Raw genomic sequence first — 20783 nt, 5'->3', positions numbered from 1 at the left:
TAATTGCCTGTAGTTGACCCAAAGATGCTCACAGCACATAGAGATGTGTGCGTGACAGGTGAAAAGCAAGTACAATTAGCAATACAAGTAGCATTTATCCAGAACTGCTGTAAAATGCATTTTAAAAGGTGAGAACATTCGATGACTACTTTACTATATTGCACTGTATATTTTAACACTGACAGTTTTAGAGTTACTTTCTCTAGTCTACGCGGTTAGATGTTGCTCATTTATTTTACACGTGTAAACAATGTCTTGCAAGGTATTCTGTCTCGGCCATGTCGTTTTTATTCTCGGCACAGAATGGCTGCATTTTTCATGCTAAACAATTATAAGTGATATATTAATATGTGGTAAAAATCCACCTTACAACTCGGATTTAGCTATGTGCTTTCTTTAAAAAAAAATTAAAAATAAAAAAAATAAAATTCACGACAAAACAGTAGCTACGTGGGTCCTGATTGGAATTACAGAAAAATCTGCCTGCTGCGATAATAAATGATTGATGAGCAACCTTAACATCTGCTGTCATTAATATGAATACCAAGATAATAGTATAGGAAGGTATAGAACCATTTGTGTTGTAGCAATTGACACCACTTTTATTTCACTTTAAAGCACATTTAAAATTCATTAAGGCTTTTTCTACGGGCAGCTTTAACCGCGGCCCGAGTGTTTTGGCGTCGACTAGCCATGGCGGAGATGAAGGACTGGGAGGAATGTTATCTAGCAAAGGTTGGTGTTTGTGTTTGCATCTTCGCTTATGCATTAGTCTATATTTTGTAATAGCAGATGTAACATAAGACGATCGGATTAATTTTATGGTGCCATAATCATTAACAGAGCACGTATCCGTTTCATTTGTTTTTTTATTTATGCAACAGTGGCTAGCTAGCTAGTTTTGAAATAAAAGATATGTCTGCAGTCCTAGTTAGCTGTCTCTCTCTATCTCTATCTATCCTAGGTAGATGACGAGGGCCGCTATTTATTAATACTTTGTAATTCTAAATACTTACTTTGCTGTCTTTTCTTTCCCCTCGTTCTTCATTATAGCTAGCTAGTTGGGTTGTACCGCAGCTAAACGGACTTGCTGGCTGCTCTTAGCTAGCTATGTTAGCTTAGCCACTGGTCTAGTTTGGTGCAAACTTGAGCCTTCACGTAGCTCACTTTCTGTTTGCCTCGCTTATGATTCACATTTTGCACGTAAAACACTGTAACCCACGTAATGTTCTTTAAGGAACGGATAGCTACTGATTTCAGACGAAAAATAGCAAACAATAACTGGTGTGTTTAGGTAGTACACATTTTCGGAAGGTTAACTAGCTGTGCATCCCTAACGTTATCTAGCTAGCTTTATGTAGGCTACCGGAAATTGTTATTGAAATTTTATTTTTCCGTGTGTGTTTGCGTCATCTTTGGCATAATGTCGTTAATTTTCGTCAAGCAACAACACATCGGTTTGCCTCTTTTTAGGTCTAGAAACAAACTGTTGTACAATAAATGTAATATCTTGTGAAATACCTTAATGTCTAACATTAAACCTTGAATGACGACAGCTTTCACAAAATCGGTATTTGCATTAATTACTATAACGTCCCGAGTCATTTTAATTTTTAATCATATAAGAAGTGGAATCTGAGAGTAACTTTTTATAAACCCTTTATAAAGCAGCATCTCAGAACACTGTTCCTGGAGAGCAGATGCACAGTGACCAGCTGTTGGTCGATTAATGGAATCCAAAACATTTGCTATTATAATTGTTCCCATTATGGTTTTCTTGAAGGGTATGGTTCTCTGGAAGATTATTGTACATTAGAGAACAAACATTTCAGGCAAAGGTCACTGTCTCTCAAACGGTGAGTTGATATTTGTTTATTGCTGTGACTTAGACAAATGAGTAATACAAAATAAGTAATATGTAAAACAAAACGAGTAATATGTTTTTAAAAAAAAAACAAGCTTTTTTAATTTATTATTTTATTTGTCTGTGCATTGTTTTGTTTGCTTGAGTTACGATTCTGATAGTTCAGAAGGTTTGGCAGTCAAGCAGCCTTCGGTCAAAGGTTTGATTTGGTTTTGATTATATACCTGTGTGTCTGAGAAGTGGATGATTCAGCAGGAGAAGCCACAGGTGGCTGGCACCATGCCGGTCGTGTGGCCTACTCTTCTTGACCTCAGCAGAGACGAATGTAAAAGAATCCTACGCAAGCTCGGTGAGAGACCTTTATTTTCCAGGTTCCTTTGCTGCATTTGACTGTCTGATTGTGTTGTAGTTGTAGTTGTGGTTGTAGTTAAAGCCCGCAGCAGAACTTGCTGCCCCAGAGTGGGAGCATGTTTCCAGAACATGTACCTACAGGTGTGAGGGGTGGGATCCTTTGCTGTCAGTCAAGCATTTTTCCAGTGTCCATAGTGATCGCCCACAGTCAGACTGACTTCAACATAACCTATGATCATACGACACAAGTTCATCACAAGGGGTATCACAATGGTATTTCAGTGGTTAAAAGTACTTGACTAGTAATCAGAAGGTTGCCAATTCAAGCCCCACCATTGCTGGGCCCCTGAGCAAGGCATTTAGCTGAAGCATTTATCAAAAGCAACTTACAATTATGACTGAGTACAATTTGTACAATTGAGGGTTAAGGGCCTTGCTCAGGGGCCCAACAGTGGAAAATTGGTGGCAGTGGGGCTTTGAACTAGCAACCTTCTGATTATAAGTCGGGTAGCTTAAGCACTGTCCTTAACTGAGCAAGGCCCTTAACAATTCAGTCATAATTGTATTTCACTTTGGATAAGTGTCAGCTTTTTAAATGTAAAGTTATCGCAGTGCTAAAAGCTGGAGAGCTGAATGCAGCCAGGACTAATTTGGGTTTCAGAGTCATCAGTGAGGACATATGTTGTGAGGACTGCACACTGTTGGTCCCTGTACCCAGATATGTCTCTGCAAGGCCTGTAAAGCAGAGAAATAAAGAAATGTATTGGTGTTAATGATGAGTTTATAAGATTGGTTATTGTGTGCGTGCGTGCGTGTGCGTGCGCGCAGAGCTGGAGGCGTACGCGGGTGTGATCAGTGCCCTTCGTGCCCAGGGCGATCTGACCAAGGACAAGAAAGATCTCCTTGGGGAGCTTACCAAAGTACTCAGGTAGGTTCTGATAGACCGATACAAAAGTTATTGAAAACCAGTTAGATCAAGTGTCAGAGCCGAGCACAGTTTGGCACTGGTCAAAGTCGCACATGCTAGACTTGGTAGTTAACTATTGAGCTGAATGGTGTTTGAGGAGAAGAATCACTGTATAATGCTGAACTGTGCTGGCCACAGTGAGATGGATCAAACTCGGTGACCTTTTTGTGTAGGCTTTCAGTGCCTTTCCGGGTATAGATAGGAGTCATGTTCAAACAGCATCACTGAATGCTGCCCAGTGGTGCTCACAGTTTAGTGGAAAGCCTGATCCTGGAACAGCACATACAAAACATTGTTTGTGGACCTGATGTGTTTCTGCCAGCATCTCAACTGAGCGTCATCGGGCAGAGGTGCGGCGGGCGGTCAATGATGAGCGTCTGACTACCATTGCGTACCAGTAAGACAGCAAGGCCATCCCTGCGCTGCACATCCATGCGGCTGGACACACCTGCAACTTAACATCAAGTAAACTTTATATTCACTGTTGCTTATTATTTATTGGTTTCCTTTTTGCATTCCTGTTTTATATTTAATAGCATGTCGGGGCCAAACAGCTCCTCTGAGTGGTCTATCGAGGGGCGTAGGCTGGTCCCTCTGATGCCCAGGCTGGTGCCTCAGACGGCATTCACTGTGACTGCCAATGCTGTGGCCAACACCACAGCCCACCAGAATGCCTCGCTGCTGCTGCCCACAGAGACCGGCAACAAGGAAGGTAAAATATTCTTGGGTGGATATACTTGGATAGACATATTTTCCTCTGTGTAATATGGGTTTTTGTTTTGTTTTTCTTGCTATTTTTTAATCAAAGATCATTTTGGGAATGTTTTACATTCCACTGATTTTTGATGGTATTTTTTTGTGTGTGTGTGTGTGTGTAGTGGTGGTGTGTTACTCATACACCAGCACTACTGCCACGCCCCCCAGTGTCTCTGCTCCCAGCGGCAGCATGGCAGCTGCCGTCAAATCACCCCGGCCTGCAAGCCCCGCCTCCAACGTGGTGGTGCTGCCCAGTGGGAGTACTGTCTATGTTAAGAGTAAGTCAGTGACCTCAGAAACACACAGGTTGAAACTTTTGTTCTCTCTCTCTCTGAAAGGTGTGTTAGTGTGTGTCATTTTAAAGATGATTTGGCTTGCAAATTGCTCACCGAATAATGTGGATATTTAATATTCTTGTCATTTTTCTCTCCATCTCTCAGGCGTGAGTTGTTCCGACGAGGACGAAAAGCCTCGTAAGCGCCGGCGCACGAACTCCTCTGGCTCCTCCCCTGTGCTGCTGAAGGAGGTGCCTAAAGTGGCGCCGCCTGTATCTAAGACGATCACGGTGCCGGTGAGCGGCAGCCCGAAGATGAGCAACCTGATGCAGAGCATCGCCAACTCCCTGCCCGCCCACATGTCCCCGGTGAAGATCACCTTCACCAAGCCCACCACGCAGACCACCAACACCACCACCCAGAAGGTTAGTGAGCGGTGGTGTGTTTCGCCCCAATTCTCCGCTAGTCTGCCTGTGTTACCAGGGCCCTGGTATGGTTCGACTCACTTGGGTACACCCCCGTCCCCCCGCTACCCCTCCAGGTGATTATTGTCACGACGTCGCCAAGCTCCAACTTTGTGCCGAACATTCTCTCAAAGTCGCACAACTATGCAGCCATGTCGAAGCTGGTGTCCAGCTCAGCGCTGACGTCATCTAGCCAGAAGCAGACCATGGTGATTTCGGCCGGTGCTAGCGCTGCCCCGGGACCCAGCCCTGTGGCTGTGACCACTGTAGTGTCCTCCACCCCTGCTGTGGTGATGTCCACAATGGCTCAAAGTAAGTGTGTGTGTGTGTGTGTGTGTGTGTGTGTGTGTGTTCATAGTCCTTCTATCCTGTGTATCCATTGATTTCATGGATGGATTTTCTTTTGGATCATGTGTTTGTGTGTGTTCAGCTGGATCCTCAGCTGGATCCTCTGCAGCGGTGAAGGTGGCCACAGCAAGGCTGCCCTCTCCCAAGGCTCTGGTCGGCTCTCCCTCCCAGATCCTGCAGTTCCCCAAACAGCAGCAGCAACAGTCACCCAAAGGGCTGCAGGGCTCGTCTCTCTCCTCCTCACCCCAGAGCACCGCCACACCCTCAGGTTCCAAACCCACCATCCAGATCAAGCAGGAGTCAGGTCAGGACCCTCAGCTCAGAGAACATATAAAATGATCCCTGTTCGTTTTGTATACCTTAAAATGTCTTATTCATATTTGTCAGTTATACTTAATTGTGTGTTTGCGTGTAGGAGTGAAGATCATCACACAGCAAATGCAGCCCAGTAAGATCTTGCCAAAGCCCTCCAGTGCAGCTGTCCCCAGCAGCAGCTCTGCCCCCATCATGGTGGTCAGCAGCAACGGGGCCATTATGACCACTAAACTAGTCTCCGCCCCTACAGGTATCGAATATTTTAATTCGGTCGCCAACTCTCCGTTGCCCTCTAGCTGAAACCTTGAAAGCCAAGCCTGATCTCTAAATTCACCCATACCCCGTCCCCACTGAAGCGCACCGGATCCGGACCTGGACTATGAATCTCCCCACTCTTAACAACCCCGTGGTGAGGCAGGGGCTTCTGTTCTGGAGCTCATGTGATGTTTTTACAGATGCAGTGTGTACTTGTGTGCGTGCAGGGACCCCGGCCACCTACACCCGGCCCTCGGTCAGCCCCACCATCGGAGCACGGGTGGCCACGTCACCTGCCGGGGCGACTTACGTCAAAACAACCAGCGGCAGCATCATCACGGTGGTGCCGAAGTCTTTGGCCACGCTTGGGGGCAAGATCACCAACATCGTCTCTGGTAAGCGGGTGGGAACGGAAGGCCGAGCAAGAAACGAAGGGAGAGAAGATGGATAGAAGCGTTCAGAAGGGAAAGGCAGGCAAGGATGGAGGGAAGGCGGGGGGGGATTGTAAGTGGCGCAGGCGCGAACAGTTTCTAGTGTGGTCTCATCTACACTCTTTAACAAACAGGCACCACCACAAAGATCACCACCATTCCCATGACTTCCAAACCCAATGTCATCGTGGTGCAGAAAACCACGGGGAAAGGGGCCACTATCCAGGGCCTGCCTGGGAAGAATGTGGTCACCACGCTGTTGAACGCTGGGGTAGGGTCACGTTACAGAGCAATAATCGGCATAATTTTTCTCATAAATATTTTGTGTAACCTGAGCTGGCTTGATGTCAAAGCATCGATTTGATTATTAAAGGTGTATGTGTGATTCAGGGAGAGAAGGCTCTGCAGGGAGTACCGGGAGCCAAACCCGCCATCATTGCAGCATCACGACCCATCACCAAGATGATCGTGACTCAGCCAAAGGGGCTGGGCGCAGCAGTGCAGGCCTCCAGCACCACCAAGATCATCCCCACAAAGATCGTCTATGGGCAGCAGGGCAAAACCCAGGTGGGGCACATCCACTTAGTGCACAGCTCGTAGAGCTGGCACACATCTGACCTGGACCTAGGGCTTGACAATACATCAAAAACGTTTCATCATGGTGTTTGTTGCACCTTTCCTGATACATGATGTGTATTACAGTAGTTTTTTTAAGGTTTGCCAACAAGGTTTGCCATACAGTCGGACTGTAGTAGCATAGTGTCATGTGACTGGTCATCTTCCCTTGCAGGTGCTGATCAAACCAAAGCCAATGGCCTTCCAGGCAGCCGTGGTGAGTGAGCAGGCGAGGCAGCTGGTCAGTGAGACGCTACAGCAGGTGTCCCGCGCTGCTGATGCTGGCGTAATGGCAGGCTGTGGCCAGGAGAGGATGCTGAAGGACGATTCACCCTCATACATGGAAAGCAGCCCAGTGTCTTCAGACAGTACACATGGTGAGTGCTGGCAGTGCAGCTGGCTGGAGATTCTCCACAAGTGGGAGCTATTAGCACTCAAGTATGGACATTTTGTAGGGGTAGTACTTTGCATCAGTGGCAATTATTTTGTGTATGTCTTTATGAAATAAAAAGATCAGAAGGGTATTTGGGGAATTATAAAACAAATATGACTAGCTATGTAAGCGTTGCCTCTTATACCTCATTTATCCCTAATGATCCCTCTCCATGAGAAATTAGCAAATGCTTGAAAGTCTTTCTTCTGTGATTAACCAGAGCGGAATGCTTTGTGTTGGTTTCAAGGTCTGAGTGTTACTAAGCTCAGGTGTCTCCCTGATCTCCAGACACCCAGGCTGTAGTGCATGTCATAACCTCCAGGGGTCAGGATTGGGCCGAGCAAGAGGTCGCCGTGGAAACGAATCCCACCATCATCTACCAGGACGTGGGCGGAGAGGCCCAGTCTGCCACATCCACCATAAAAGCGCTGCTGGAGCTGCAGCAGACCACAGGTGTGTGTCTGTGCGTGCGTGTGTGTGTTACCTGCCCCTACCCCATCTCTCCCTCTTCGGAGTTGGTTATAATGTGTCTTTGCATTTTGCCTGTTTTGGTGCAGCTAAGGAGAAGGGTGAGACCAAGCCCCGGCAACACACCATCGACCTCAGCCAGATGGCAGTGCCCCTCCAGATGCCTCCAGAGAGGAGGCAGTCTCCCGAGCCCTCGGGCCAGGCAGCAGGCCAACCTGATGCCCCGGCCGAGAGCACCACTGTCGGTATGGTTGTCCTCCCTCACATCCCTAACGAAACATGGACCCTTTGCAGCCCAAACATTTCAGAAACCAGATCGTTAATGGATAGCAGATTGGATGGCTCAGAATGCAGATTGATAATGGTTGGGAAAACAAGTGGTTTTGACCAAGTAAACAAAATTAAGAACATGAGTAGAACAAAAATAAAGAGTCCAATGTTTTCCTGGCTATTGACCAGTACCCCCAGAGTTCAGGAATAAAATGAGGGCGAAGCGTGCAGTGTCCCATTAACAGCCACTATGATTTCAAGTTTCAATACTCGGGTTTTCAATATGGCTACTAATTCGATTTAGAGATTTCCTGTGAAATAGTGTCTGTGTACTAAATGAGAAAAGCATTGGCCCATGTGTGAAATTGTGTGTGTGTGTGTGTGTGTGTGTGTGTGTGTGTGTGTGTGTGTGTGTGTGTGTGTGTGTGCAGGTAAACCCGTGAAGGCTGTAGCAGGAGGTGAGACATCCGTGTCCTGCAGTCAGTCATCTCCTCTCTCCTCCACAGTGAAAAGCTCCAGCTGTGCCACACCCTCCACATGCACAACCACCCTGAGCACACCGGTAATGCTGTGTGTGTGTGTGTGTGTGTGTGTGTGTGTGTGTGTGTGTGTGTGTGTGTGTGTGTGTGTGTGTGTGTGTGTGTGTGTGTGTGTGTGTGTGTGTGTGTGTGTGTGTGTGTGTGTGAGGGAGAAGGAGTGTGGTTATGACTGTCAAATATGTGTGTGATACAGATGGATCCTAGACAGGGTGTGTGTGTGTTGCAGGCCGATGTGTCTCTTGAGCAGGGCAGGCCTCTGGAGGAGCAGGTGGTAGTGGAAGAGGGTGATTTGGAGGGAGACACATTGGACCCTCAGACGGGACTCTTCTACAGGTCCGCTCAGGCCACGCCGCAGCCTGCCCCTCCCTCTCTCCAACAACACCGCACCCCTCCAAATACACTTGGCAAAGCTTCTGTCCCAGCCACGCCCACTAAGCCCACCCCCAGCCAGTCTGAAGCACTGCCGGCCTCCAAGAAAGTAGAACAGCCCCACCCCAGGCCCCCAGCTCCGGCGGCCTCGGGGAGGGCAGACAAGCCGTCGCCCTCTCCCTCGGCCTCGGCAGGAGCTGTAGCTCAGCCAGCTCTGCAAGCCGTCGCCGCCAAGCCTCCACACACCCCACAGCTGCCCAAACTACAGCAGGCTCCAAGCTCCCATCACCGGCCCAACACGCACACACAGCTCTCCCAACCACCACCACTGCAGGCCCACCATCCCGTGGGCTCCGACAAGACGGCCAGCAGCAGCAGCCAGGTTCGAGTGCACACACATGTACGCACACAGTGAATGTGTTTTGTGGTGTTTTTTTCTTTTCTTTTCTTTTTTTTCAAACCAGCATTTGATTAACTATTAGTGAGCAGTTTTTGGCATAAAGTAAAGAACTCAAGTACAAATGCAAGTACATACAATTCCACAGAGGCTCACAACAGCAACACTGATTCTGGTAATGTGTTGGGTTTGAGAGGTGATGCAAAAGAAAATCTCTCTCTTTCCCCCTCCCACTCTCTCTTTCTTCCCCCCCAACACACACCAACACACACAGGTGCAACAGCCGATTATCACACAGGGCGCCACCGTGACCAAGATCACGTTCGGTGGCCACCAGTGCCCGCCCACGTCCAGCAGCGGGGAAGCTGCAGCCAAGCTGCAGGCGGAGTCCAGCTCGGGGCTGGGCGTGTCTGAGAAACCTGTCTCCGACATCCTCAAGATCTCCATGATGGAGGCGGAGATCGACCCGGGTGCCGAAGCCATGGTGGTGGACTCATCCAGCGACCGCGGTTCCTTCAGCAAGTCGGCCTCCACCTCGCCCCACATCAGCAGCTCCAAACACAGCACCTACAGCCGAATCCAGAAGGGTAAAGACCTGGACGTGATACAGGTAAGCGGGCCTGCGTGGTAATGGGTGCATGGATGGCCGATAGATGAACAGGTAGACACAGACGAACAGGCAGACTGAAATACTTTATTGATCCCTGAGCATGCTGATTGCTATGGACAACCAGCTGGAAAGACATCAGATTGGACACAGGAATGAATACAAGTGTTCACATGTATTCAGACCCATAGTAGATCTAGTAGCTGGGTAGAAAATTTAATTGTTTTCCCCTCGTGTGTATGTTCCGGAATGTTCTGCAGTTTTTGTTGGAACATCACTCTTAACTGAACCGTACTTTCCTGCTCTCGCTCACTCTTTCTACCCCTCACCCTGCAGGTAATCCCCCAGTACTCCATTATGCCCGACTCCAGCCAGTCAAACGTGGTGGTCGAGCCCAGTGGCTTCCTGGAGATCACAGACTACACCAGCCAGCGGCTGGACGAGGAAGCCGCCATGGACCAGGATGTGGACAGCAGCAACGATGAGGGGGTGGCAGCCAGCCCGGCGGAGGCCTGCGCCGACCAATCGCAGTGAGCACAAGGGTCGCAGCTGATGCTTCCAGGCCTACCGCAGGAGTGTGCAGTACGTTGACCCTGAGGAGGCGGTGGGAGCTTCCTAAACGGCAACTGGAGACATCTGTCTGTGGGAGTGCGCATGGAGGGTGGACCCAGGAACTGTGGGTGGCGGCCCCCTGTGTTGTAGCAGTACTGAAAAGTAGAAGCGTGGGGGACACTTCGGTATTTTACAGCTGACGCAGACATGGTGTCTGCTCTCAACCTCCTCTCCTCAGCACATTTCGCTGTCTTGGTTTTCCTCACAACAGGACAAGGCCATGCTCCGAAATGAGGATGTTTTTGTTTTCTGAAATTCCAAAAACAGTTTGGTTTGGTTAGATTTACACAATGTTCTACCAGGGTGTCGGCGGCAGGAGTACGTTGGGGTGCCCCTTAGCTTGTGGGGATGTCCTGTGTAGAAAAGCCTAGGTTCGTGGTTTACAAGCAAACCACAGAATTAGAATCTTGATTGTGGCATTCTGTTTCTTTGGTTAGCACATCATTTTATGCTGTTTCTCCTGGAAGTGGGTCTCAGTTGTGTACAGGATAATGTAAATAATGTTATCATGGTTACGCTGATAGTTCTAGAAGATTCCCATCCTGACAATGCACTTGCAAAGTGATGTTTTACCCAATTTGCTAAAGCAAACACGTCCACACCCCTTAATCCAGTGTGTTCTGATTTATTGTCTTTCTTGACATAAAGGTTAGCATTTTATTTGTATAAACTTTACTACAAGATGCTCACAGAAACATTTTGTCTGGTCTTATTTTTACTTCAGGTTAGTTTTTTTTTCTCCTCTGATTTGTTTTATTTACTTGGGGGAGTGTGTGTGTGTGTGTGTGTGTGTGTGTGTGTGTGTGTGTGTGTGTGTGTGTGTGTGTGTGTGTGTGTGTGTGTGTGTGTGTGTGTGTGTGTGTGTGTGTGTGTGTACCTCACTGGTGTAGCTGGGGGATTTTGGCTTTCAATCCCACCAGAAATATTTTTGACAGTCCCAAATAACAGGGGGGATTTACAAAACGCAGATGCAGTACAGCTGATACTATATGTGTAAAATGAAATTGTTTTGCACAGTAGTTGGGCTATAGATATGCTCATAAAGCTGCATACTTTCCTTACTTACGTTTGTTTCATTGTCTAACAGCTGTTATGGTTCAAAACAAAGTTAACCAATCAGGATCATGCGCTTTCAGTTTCTGTTCTAAAGCTATGACCAGCTAGCTGCTGATTGATGAAAGAATAGACACAAATGTAAAAAAGAAATAAAATTAATTAAAAAATCACCGACATGTTCAGTTCCAACAAAGAAGTCAAAAAAGCAAGTGCCTTAGTCCTTTTCCCTGTGCATGTTAAGGTTTTTAATGTGACCAGATTGGTTGATGATGGGTCAATCTTAAATCCTGAAATGACAAACCGCATGCTGCAACTGCTTCTAGTAGTGTGTTGTACTGCATTTCACTTGTAAATTTAATTTTCCAAGCCAAATTCCTCATCATGTTCTCCCCCTTATTTTGTGGTGTGCCTGTATTCCATCAGACAGGTGGATGTTTTCATGATGCTGATGTGATCATCATAGCAGCTTACTTATTTGTCAAGATTAGGTGTGCCTCTGCTGGGGATTATTCAAATGTGGAAAGTCCCAATGCCAGGTGTGTGTGAATGAGTGATGTATATAATTAATGGTCGAGTGTGCTTCTCGGTGGATTCCAGCACCTTTAGCGGTTAGGTAGCAGGGAAGCTTTCCATGTTTTATTGTGTGCATTTATAACCCTGGAGCTTTTGGTGCAAGAGAAACTTAGAAAGGGGTTTTTAATGATGCTGTATGCCTTATTTGCACACACACACACACACACACACACACACACCTATGTTATGTTTCTGCTCTCTTTCTCTCTCCTCCTCCTGTTTTTCTCTCTCCCTGTGCCTCCCCCACCCTTGATACCCATAGAGCCATATTTCCATTCCCCCCCCCCCCCCCCCCCCACCCCTTGTTTGGTAGCTGGGACTTTCCGCCCCGGTTCCCGGTCCACCGGGAGCTGCAGGTATCCTCCTCTGAGAAGACCAGAGCCCCTGTCTCAACCTTTAGTTCAGGGGGCTCATCTCCCTGGCTACCACTGAAGGTTTACACATGTTTCTGAGGATAGTAGTTGTGTGGGGTTACAGGTGGGGAATAATGTCTTTTTCATGAGGAACTGGTATAACACCTTTCTCAGATAATCAGATGGCTATAGTTACACTTTCAGTTTCAGTTAGTAGGTATGTGTGGGGGGGAATCCCTTGGTAACAGTACACTGCATTATTTGCTAGATGTTGTTATAGGATCTTTGAGGTGCTAGACTACATAACCTTTGTCATAACACTTCCATAAAGGGGCTATTATCAGCCTTGTTTTTCGGGGGGCCAGAATCCTGTATATGTAAAGCCCAGCTATGGTCTCATTGTTTTGTCCCAGTTCTGGACTGACTAGCCCTTTTGAATTCACACTACATAACTCTTTATCTACATGTTTTACTTCTGAACTCACTGGGGGATTTTGTTCTTAATGACATGTAAATTAGCCTAAAGCCTAAAATATTTTTGTGTCAGTTGGAAACACAGTGCGACGTGTAAATAAAATGGATTAGGATGGCCTCCATTTAGATTTGCCTCCAAGCTGTTAAGTTCTAGGTTTCCACAAAAAAAAATCTCCACAAAAAAAGACTGCTGCTTACTCTTTAGGTCACAAGCTGTGGTGCTCTAGTTAGATTTGTTCTTATTTATTTTTTATTTATTTACCATTTACTCTGGTTTTGGGTTTGTTTTTTATTTATTCTACACCTTGGAAAACTTTGTGAAAAGACTTACTGTTAGCCAGACCAAAACTGATTCCATGTGTTCAGACTTCACTTATATCTGGTGTGCACACTAAAATCAGATTTTACTGACTGGACAAACATTTTCTAGGCTCCTATACCTTGTGGGGCCCCAGGGGCACATTCAAGTGTAAAACATCACAAACTAAAAGCTATGCACCGCCAGTTTCCCCAACAGACAGGAAAGGTCTTGAGATGTTTTAAACTCACTGGCTTCATCCTGACACCTAAACCTACCTGTTACTGCTTTAAGAATATGACTCATGGAAGCATGCCTGAGTTATGGGCTGTGGTATTTAATATCTAAGCTGGACGCCCACTGGCCTCCCTTCCCCTGGCTTCGCTCTTACTGCCGTCTGTGTCTCCATGGAGAAAAGCTCCGTTACACAGCCAGCAGACTTACTGGGTCAGGGTTTGACAGCAGGCTGAAGTCTGACAGAGGCTAAGGAAGATTCATAACCAGGGTCCAACAATGCTGAAAGAAATGTTGCGAAACTGGGGTTTTGTGGTTTTCAGACTTTCATATCAAAACATGATGTCCCATGTGGCCCAGGGGAGGATGGGTTCCCACTTTACTCTGGTTCCTCGCAAGATTTCCTCCTCATGCCATCTCTGGTTGGTTTTTCTGTCAACAGGAGCATTCACTTTACTCATTAGGGTCCAAAGCCTGGAGTTTCAGTGAAGCTGTTTTGGAACAGTGCATGTTGTTTAAAGGAGATATACAAATCGAGTTGATGATATAATCTAAATTTACTGATTTGGGTCATTGTGGTTAGTGATGCCAAAGACACTGTTGCTCTTGTAGCCATGGGTTTGACACATGTCAGACACCACTGATGTACCGTAGGTCTTGTAGAAGGGTATGAAGACAACAGGGAATTGTGTCCAGTGGTCACTGGAAATCCTGGGTGACTTGTATACGTCTCTTGAAAGAAGCACACTAAATGTGTCTGTGCTCCCATGCACAAACCAGGATTTATGGGCCAGGGTATTGACATGTCAAGTGTCTGCGCGCACATTTCGGAGGACGGACTCGGTGCCTGTAAATTTAGAATAGTATCAGTCTGAACTTAATGCTGCTTTCACATGATTTAGAGCCCATGTGGCGATTTCATTATTTTGTAGCTCAACCATTTGCAGAGCTTAACAGAAACTGTGTGCCCATCATGTATATTTATTTTCACAGAAAAATGCAACAGAGTATGCTTGCCGCTGGGACATATACTTATTGAATGTAAATAATACTTTTGGTACAAAAGGCAGAGGTAAGGTAAAGCGACTTTGCTGTGAGGGAAGTACGTCTGACTCAGCAGTCCTGGGAGAGGTTTCTGAGGAATCCCAGCAGGGAAGCCAGGCGATAAATCTGGAGTATTGTGACCTACACACTGCTCGACGTACTAGCATTTCACCGGAGCGTCCCTTCCAACCCACCTACATGGAGATCAGTTTCATTTCATTTGTGCCGATTTGAGCTGACATTAGCCAGCTGGGGCTATGTTTGCTCTGCTAGATATAAAAAAGCTACTTACACTTATATCACAGGTATAATCTACACTGCTTTCTCAGCTGTTCATGAAGACATCTAGGCCTGAAACAAATCATGCTTCATCTAGATAAGATGGTCGTGAAATATATTTTGGACTTTTAAAAAAAACAAAAAATGAAGCCAAATGGTACAAGGATATAGAAATACACATTTGTCAGTGAAAACAAGGCCAGTTGAGTTAACAAATGGATAAGATAGCTTGGTCAGTTAGCTACCTTATAATATTTACAGCATTAAGCAGATGAGTGCCGTAGTGTTCTATTGAAGCCACGAAATAATTTTTTGAAGGTCGCTAAGCTTATAATTACCACGAGAATGTCTAACCACCATTTCCTCACTCCTTTTCTTAAATTAGTCATTTTCCTCCCACTTTAAGATGTACTGCCAGTTGCATTGGAAAACTAATCGGTCCAAATGAATTGATTTGGTATTAGGCCCCCCACCTATCACCGCATCACTTTAAAAGGTTCCACCTCATCCAGGTCGGAAAGGGGTCCATGAATCATATAGCACAAAATGGCTCCGGCTCCCCTGACTTTCATCCTTATTCCTCAACAAGCGCATTCTGCTCTCATAATTTAGTTTATACACTTTGTACAGTGCTCTCAAACAGCAGAGAGAATTGACTCAGCAGAAGTCATTTCCATTTCCCTTGTGTTTAATACCATCTTTGAAGAACTGACTAAGGTCTTCGTTCTGTATTCACAGGAAATAGGCTCATTCTGAAAGGAAATGGTTTCATGCCCTTTTAGTTACGCCGCCGGGTTGTTGCGTAACACCCTTTAAGAGCTCTCCGAGGGTGGGAGTTTCACTAATGTAATGATGATGTTTTTGTCTGGCACTGATGATTAATTACTCCGGACAGTGGTAAATACACACACAATTAGAATTCTTCAGAAACTGATGTGGGGTTTTCACCTCACAGTTTGCTGAAAACATCTTTAGAAAAAATGCCACTGCATAGTCCTCAGACTAGTTAAACATTATAAACACCAGCCATGTGTTGTAGAATCTTAACATACAAATGAGTTTCAATGTTAATAATTTCCTTATATGACTGATACCAATCTGAATGTTGAGAATTATCTATTCACAACATGAAATGATCCGAATGTTAATTATGTGGTTATGCAGTTTCAACACAGTTTGCTATATGGGTCAGCACTAAATCACATTTTAGTTAGAAGGATGAGATTGAAAGGGCATTATCTGAAGCTTAAAGCTTCTATTCCAGTGTTGTACAATGGTAGAAATTTAAGAATCCATAGAGTGGATTCTATTTTTGTCCTAGGACGAAAAATGGGCTGAAAGCTTAGACGTCTTCAGTGTTTACATAAATAAATACATTCTTTTCCCCTGAGTAACATAATGAGTCTTTGTGCTGTTGGAGTTTTAACAAGCCTCCTCCGGCCACACCTGCACATCTGGATTTAATCAGGGAGACAGACTAGCCAAAATGCATATGTGTGTGTGTGTGTGTGTGTGTGTGTTTAAGCATCTAGCATGACAGAGCATTACTTGACCTCTGAGTATTGCGCTGGATCTGACTGGATCTTCTCATCATGCATGCGTGTCCCATTATGAGGGCAGTCCTGGTGGTGCCTGGCTTTGGACTTATTCTGTCTCATGCTCCTGCCGTCATCTGACTACGAGGAGAAACATGCATAAGTGCACAGAGAGAGTTGTTGCTAGGTTGAAGACACGCTCCCCCGAATCCAGGTCCTGCTTATCTGGACCTCGCCTCTCCACACACTCATAGCCTAGGCTTTTCAAAGGCTGGACTCAGACACTATGCTTTTTGGTCAGTATGCTGCTGTAGTGGTAGAGAAATGCAGAAAACAGGAATAGCTTTGCTGGATTGGTGTTAATAGGGCATTTAGTACTATTAGAGGAATTTGTATTTGTATCATGTCTCGCTGAGTCTGTTTTCAGGAATTATTCTCTAGAAGGTTTAGGCATATTTGATTTGATTATATTCATTGACTATATGTTACATATGATAAACTGTGCTTGAGCGTGATGTCATTTAAAACCACAATGTAAAGTGATTTAGAACTTATCATGTGGTAGGCAGCTCTCTAGAAATAAATGTTTGTGATGGAACAATTAAGTGCATCTGGAACATGGGGTCAAAACTTTGAATCTGGTCTCCAGACCATGTGCTTCAAAGGAGGCAGTCTGGAATGTCTGAACGCTGTTTGCGATTCTTACTCATTACCATCACTATCAAATAAATCAGTGCCTCAACAGCTACAATATGCAGACAGATTCATCACACTGATGATTTGTATAAATCTTCACTAGGGATGCTGGGTTCCATATTTAGCTGTCTTGTCCATTTTAAGGTAGTTGTTCACCTCCCATTAATTCTACTACGTTTAACCCAGGCATCAGGTGTAGCTATGGGGTTGAATCTAGTATGCCCATCTGGCAAAGTCAAGGGTTGAATCCAGTATGCCCAGTAGGCCCATCAGTCATCATGCACACCAGGCCAATTGTTGGAAGTACACAGAGAAAATCCATGACCCAAACTGATGACTAGTGGTGTTGTGAGTAATCGGTAGACAGTCCCAACATTCACTCTTAAGTTCTGATCAAGGAATTTATACTGTCACAATATTTCTGTTAGTGTCACCTGTGTTGTTTTCAATGTATAATGGCCAAAAAAACCCCATCTTGGTGGGGAATCTCTAACAGAAAATTGCTGTGAGACTGGGTGTGGTCTGTACAGGAAATCGTCCCATTACGTGCAGCTTCTTGTTCCAAGGCTTTGGCACTCTGAAGCACTTTTGTATCTTGTCCTACAGAGGTTCATAGTAATCTTTAACTTTATCCCTCTCCTTGTTTAGGAAGAAGGACCTACTTGAGATGCTCAGATGGGGAAATAAAACCTTCCGGAAGATGGAACCTTTTCAGTTATCATACTTCAGCAGTCTGAAAAATAGACAGATGAACGGACATGTCAACTGTGTAAAATCTGCTTTGTGAAAAGGGAGGAAAAGGATTGACTAAAATATTTTTTGTAGTTGTGTGTTTAGTTGTGTATTCAGCATAACTACCAGCAAGAAAACCCAGATTCCCAGGCTGGCCACAGAACAGGGCTAGGGCTGCAAGCAGTTCTTTAGAGCTGATCTAACACACCAGTTTGGCAACACTACAGTGACAAAAAAAAACAATCTGAAGATGAAAATTAACTCAATGACCACTCCAAAACCCAGACTAAACAAACCAAAGATTGTGCATCTACCCACACACATAAAAACTTCACTGAATTTTGAGCAAAAACATAGCTTACTAAAGCATAGCCTACTTGATCATCTCCCCATTCCCTATGAAAAAAGACAGGATGCTAAAGGTTGCCTTTACTCCTTGACTCAGAGAAGTCCAGTCTCTTCTGACTCATTAGTGCATCATAAAGTAAGTGAGTGAAATCTGTTTACACTCTGTGGACCACATGAAGCTGGACAGCCCTCCCTTATCAACTGCCAGCATCACAGGACACAGGATGTCAGACTGAAAGGGTTGGCCTTGAAGAACATGCTCCACATCTGCCTTTTATTGAGAGTCGGGACCACTTGTTTTCTGAAGTTCTCAGCATGTAGGTAATGAATCTGTGTTTCCTCCCTTACTAGTAAAAATGAGTGTAAGTCACTCTAATGAGCTTTGGGGGTTTAGCTCATTTAATCATTAGACATGTCTGTTTGTTTTTGGCTTCAAGTGTTACATCTACACTCACAGAGGATGTTATAGCTACAACTCTTGGGATGTCTTGTAGGACTGTAGCAATAGACTTTAGGTGATTTACAGGAGATTTGCTGCTGAACACGTAGGACCTTACGCATGATAAACTACTAATCAATTAATCCGCCTATAAAACTGCTCCCCAAGTTACATAGGGAGGATAGTGGAGTGAGCTGAAATCTAGGGAAGGTTCTACCATACCAGGTGAACTGAAAGATATGAAACCCTTTCTATGTCATGCGCTCATAAGCTCACCCAGACAGCAACCACAAAACCAAGACAGTGTGAAGAGAGTGAGTTTCAGAAGTGCTGAATGCTGGTTCAGTTGGGGGCAGGAGATATGTGGCTGGTTTGAAGTGTGTACACACTTTGATCTTTGGTTCAGAAAATAAGGGGAAAAGTATGCACATTATGCATATCTGTACTAACAGGTCTCTACTGCCCTGCATAGTTAAATAAAAGATCGGGCTCTCTCTCTCTCTCTCTCTCTCTCTCTCTCTCTCTCTCTCTCTCTCTCTCTCTCTCTCTCTCTGCCCTTTTCTTTCTGTCTCTCTTTCTCTTCCTCTCTCTCTCTCTCTGCCTCTCTGTATAACCCATAAATGTGATTCAGACCTCCAAAGGGACTACATTGCAGCAATCTTGGGTTGTGGGAAATATTTTACTTGGCAAACCTAGAGAGAGGCTTTGATAGTTTGATGACATTTTCATATAATTGAACATGCACTCTAGTGTTTGTTGGTTATTTTTATATTGACTGGGATCTCCATTTTACATCCCACAAAAAGGCAGCAAGCAGGCAAAGGGACATTAAAAAGGAAACTAAGAGAACATAGTTATGACATTAAATAATTTTGTTCTAATACACTAATATGTAAAATTATTACATTCTGTTAGTTTGATTTCCTCCCTAACCCTTTGAGGAGCAAGGCACTATGGACCATGCTGACATTCCAAGCTCTTTTTGGATTAATTAATATCCCCCTTTATGGAACTAAATTTCAGTAGTGAATTTAAATGGAGACTGGGTGTTAAGTGTTGTTTTTGGAGTAGGTCGCCTGTCTAAACAGAGGGGGTCTTGACTGCACAAGAGCAGAAGAAAGTCTCTGCTATCGTCGGCTTGTCTGGCTACCACACCACTGAGTGCATGTCACAGAAGAAAAACAAATGTGTTCCAGTGGAATGGTATCCTAACTGATACCAGTTGTGCTTGTAAACTCACTCTGCATGAGGAGACCTACAAGATCTTGATGCATCACCTCATCTGCAAACAGCAAAGCACTCTCACTCTCAGATAGCAGATGAAATAGCCTGCTCTGATAAAGTAGTATTTATATTTAGAGCTGAATGAGACATGCATTACAAAGTTTCTGCCTCAGTTGTCAGATCAGAACCAATGGGACATGGATCACTGGGAGCACTTAATCTTTCTTCTATATGATTTGAACAGTTCACCTCACAGGAGGCCCTGAAGATCTAGAATCCAACTGAGCAGGACTGTTTGGCGCAAGGATGAAAGTGCTGAGCAAATTTATTAGGGTGTTTCCAGGAATCTTAGCAAGAACATGCAAAGCAAGTAAACAGTTTACAGGCCAACTGTGCCATGATAAAGAACACAACAGTGATCACTACAAGGAAACCCCAGCAGCTAAGAAACAAGGACAAACATGGAACTTGAAATCTAGTATTCAAGAGATCTCAAAATAGCCTGCTGAACCAATTTGAGAACTGTACATGTCTCCTAATGAGCCCGAGAACAAGGAAAGGGCCCAGGTGCTGGCACAGACTTATAGGCTGTGTGGGCCGGTAAGGAACTGCATAACTAGCATGGACTCTCCTCAACCAGAAGCTGATGCCACTGGAGTTGTGAATACCACAATGATCCAATGCAAGTGAAAATGAGAAATGTTTTTTTAGATTGTGATGCTGATATAAAAATAAATTTTTGTGTATATTCAGTTCTGTTCCACCGAGAAGTCAAAGGGAGTTCCATTGTATTTACCACAATAGAGTTCACATGAAAAGGATCCATTGGCGTCATAGATAAGTGTGAGGCATATTGAGATCCGAGATGTGGTTTTGTCTTCTCTCAGAAACTCAAAATGAGAGTCTTCTGCGGAGTATTTAAGTATATGGAGGTGTAAATGGGGGCAGGGAAGAACTAGCAATAAAGATTAAATTAAAGCACAATGAGTAATAGTGTGGAGTTTTTGTTTTGTTTTATTTTCCTACTGACTCAATGCTGGTCAGATGTTTGACAAATGACCAGAACTGGACACTCTACTGTTCTGTCCCCTTCACTGGCTTCCAGTTTTCTGAATCTAATGCATACCTACACAGCCAAACAAGCACCAGCCCCCAAAGACAG

The 20783-nt window shown here is 44.9% G+C and overlaps 1 protein-coding gene across 3 annotated transcripts; it reads left to right on the top strand.

Annotated features, from left to right (window-relative positions):
• Nucleotides 1-111: 111 nt before the first annotated feature.
• Nucleotides 112-11764, top strand: emsy (EMSY transcriptional repressor, BRCA2 interacting). Of its 3 annotated transcripts, none has more exons than XM_035535826.2 (22): nucleotides 112-128; nucleotides 656-735; nucleotides 1784-1856; nucleotides 2105-2213; nucleotides 3044-3143; nucleotides 3505-3579; nucleotides 3719-3894; nucleotides 4061-4216; nucleotides 4379-4638; nucleotides 4755-4989; nucleotides 5108-5329; nucleotides 5441-5590; nucleotides 5823-5990; nucleotides 6161-6297; nucleotides 6417-6593; nucleotides 6817-7018; nucleotides 7363-7527; nucleotides 7632-7787; nucleotides 8244-8374; nucleotides 8578-9102; nucleotides 9392-9727; nucleotides 10061-11764. In XM_035535826.2, the coding sequence occupies exons 4-22, from the start codon at nucleotides 2108-2110 to the stop codon at nucleotides 10256-10258; spliced, it is 3675 nt and encodes a 1224-aa protein (XP_035391719.1). In that variant the 5' UTR covers nucleotides 112-128; nucleotides 656-735; nucleotides 1784-1856; nucleotides 2105-2107; the 3' UTR covers nucleotides 10259-11764. The 3 variants fall into 3 exon arrangements, with proteins under 3 accessions (XP_035391719.1, XP_081558021.1, XP_081558022.1); XM_081701895.1 differs by having other exon boundaries at nucleotides 8545-9102; XM_081701896.1 differs by lacking the exon at nucleotides 3505-3579 and having other exon boundaries at nucleotides 8545-9102.
• Nucleotides 11765-20783: the final 9019 nt, after the last annotated feature.

The sequence above is a fragment of the Electrophorus electricus genome, chromosome 19 (genome assembly GCF_041902795.1).
Source record: "Electrophorus electricus isolate QZ-2024a chromosome 19, ASM4190279v1, whole genome shotgun sequence".
NCBI classification, from domain to species: Eukaryota; Metazoa; Chordata; class Actinopteri; order Gymnotiformes; family Gymnotidae; genus Electrophorus; species Electrophorus electricus.
The sequence above is the reverse complement of the archived record's forward strand: the minus strand, read 5'-3'. Positions and strand labels throughout refer to the sequence as shown.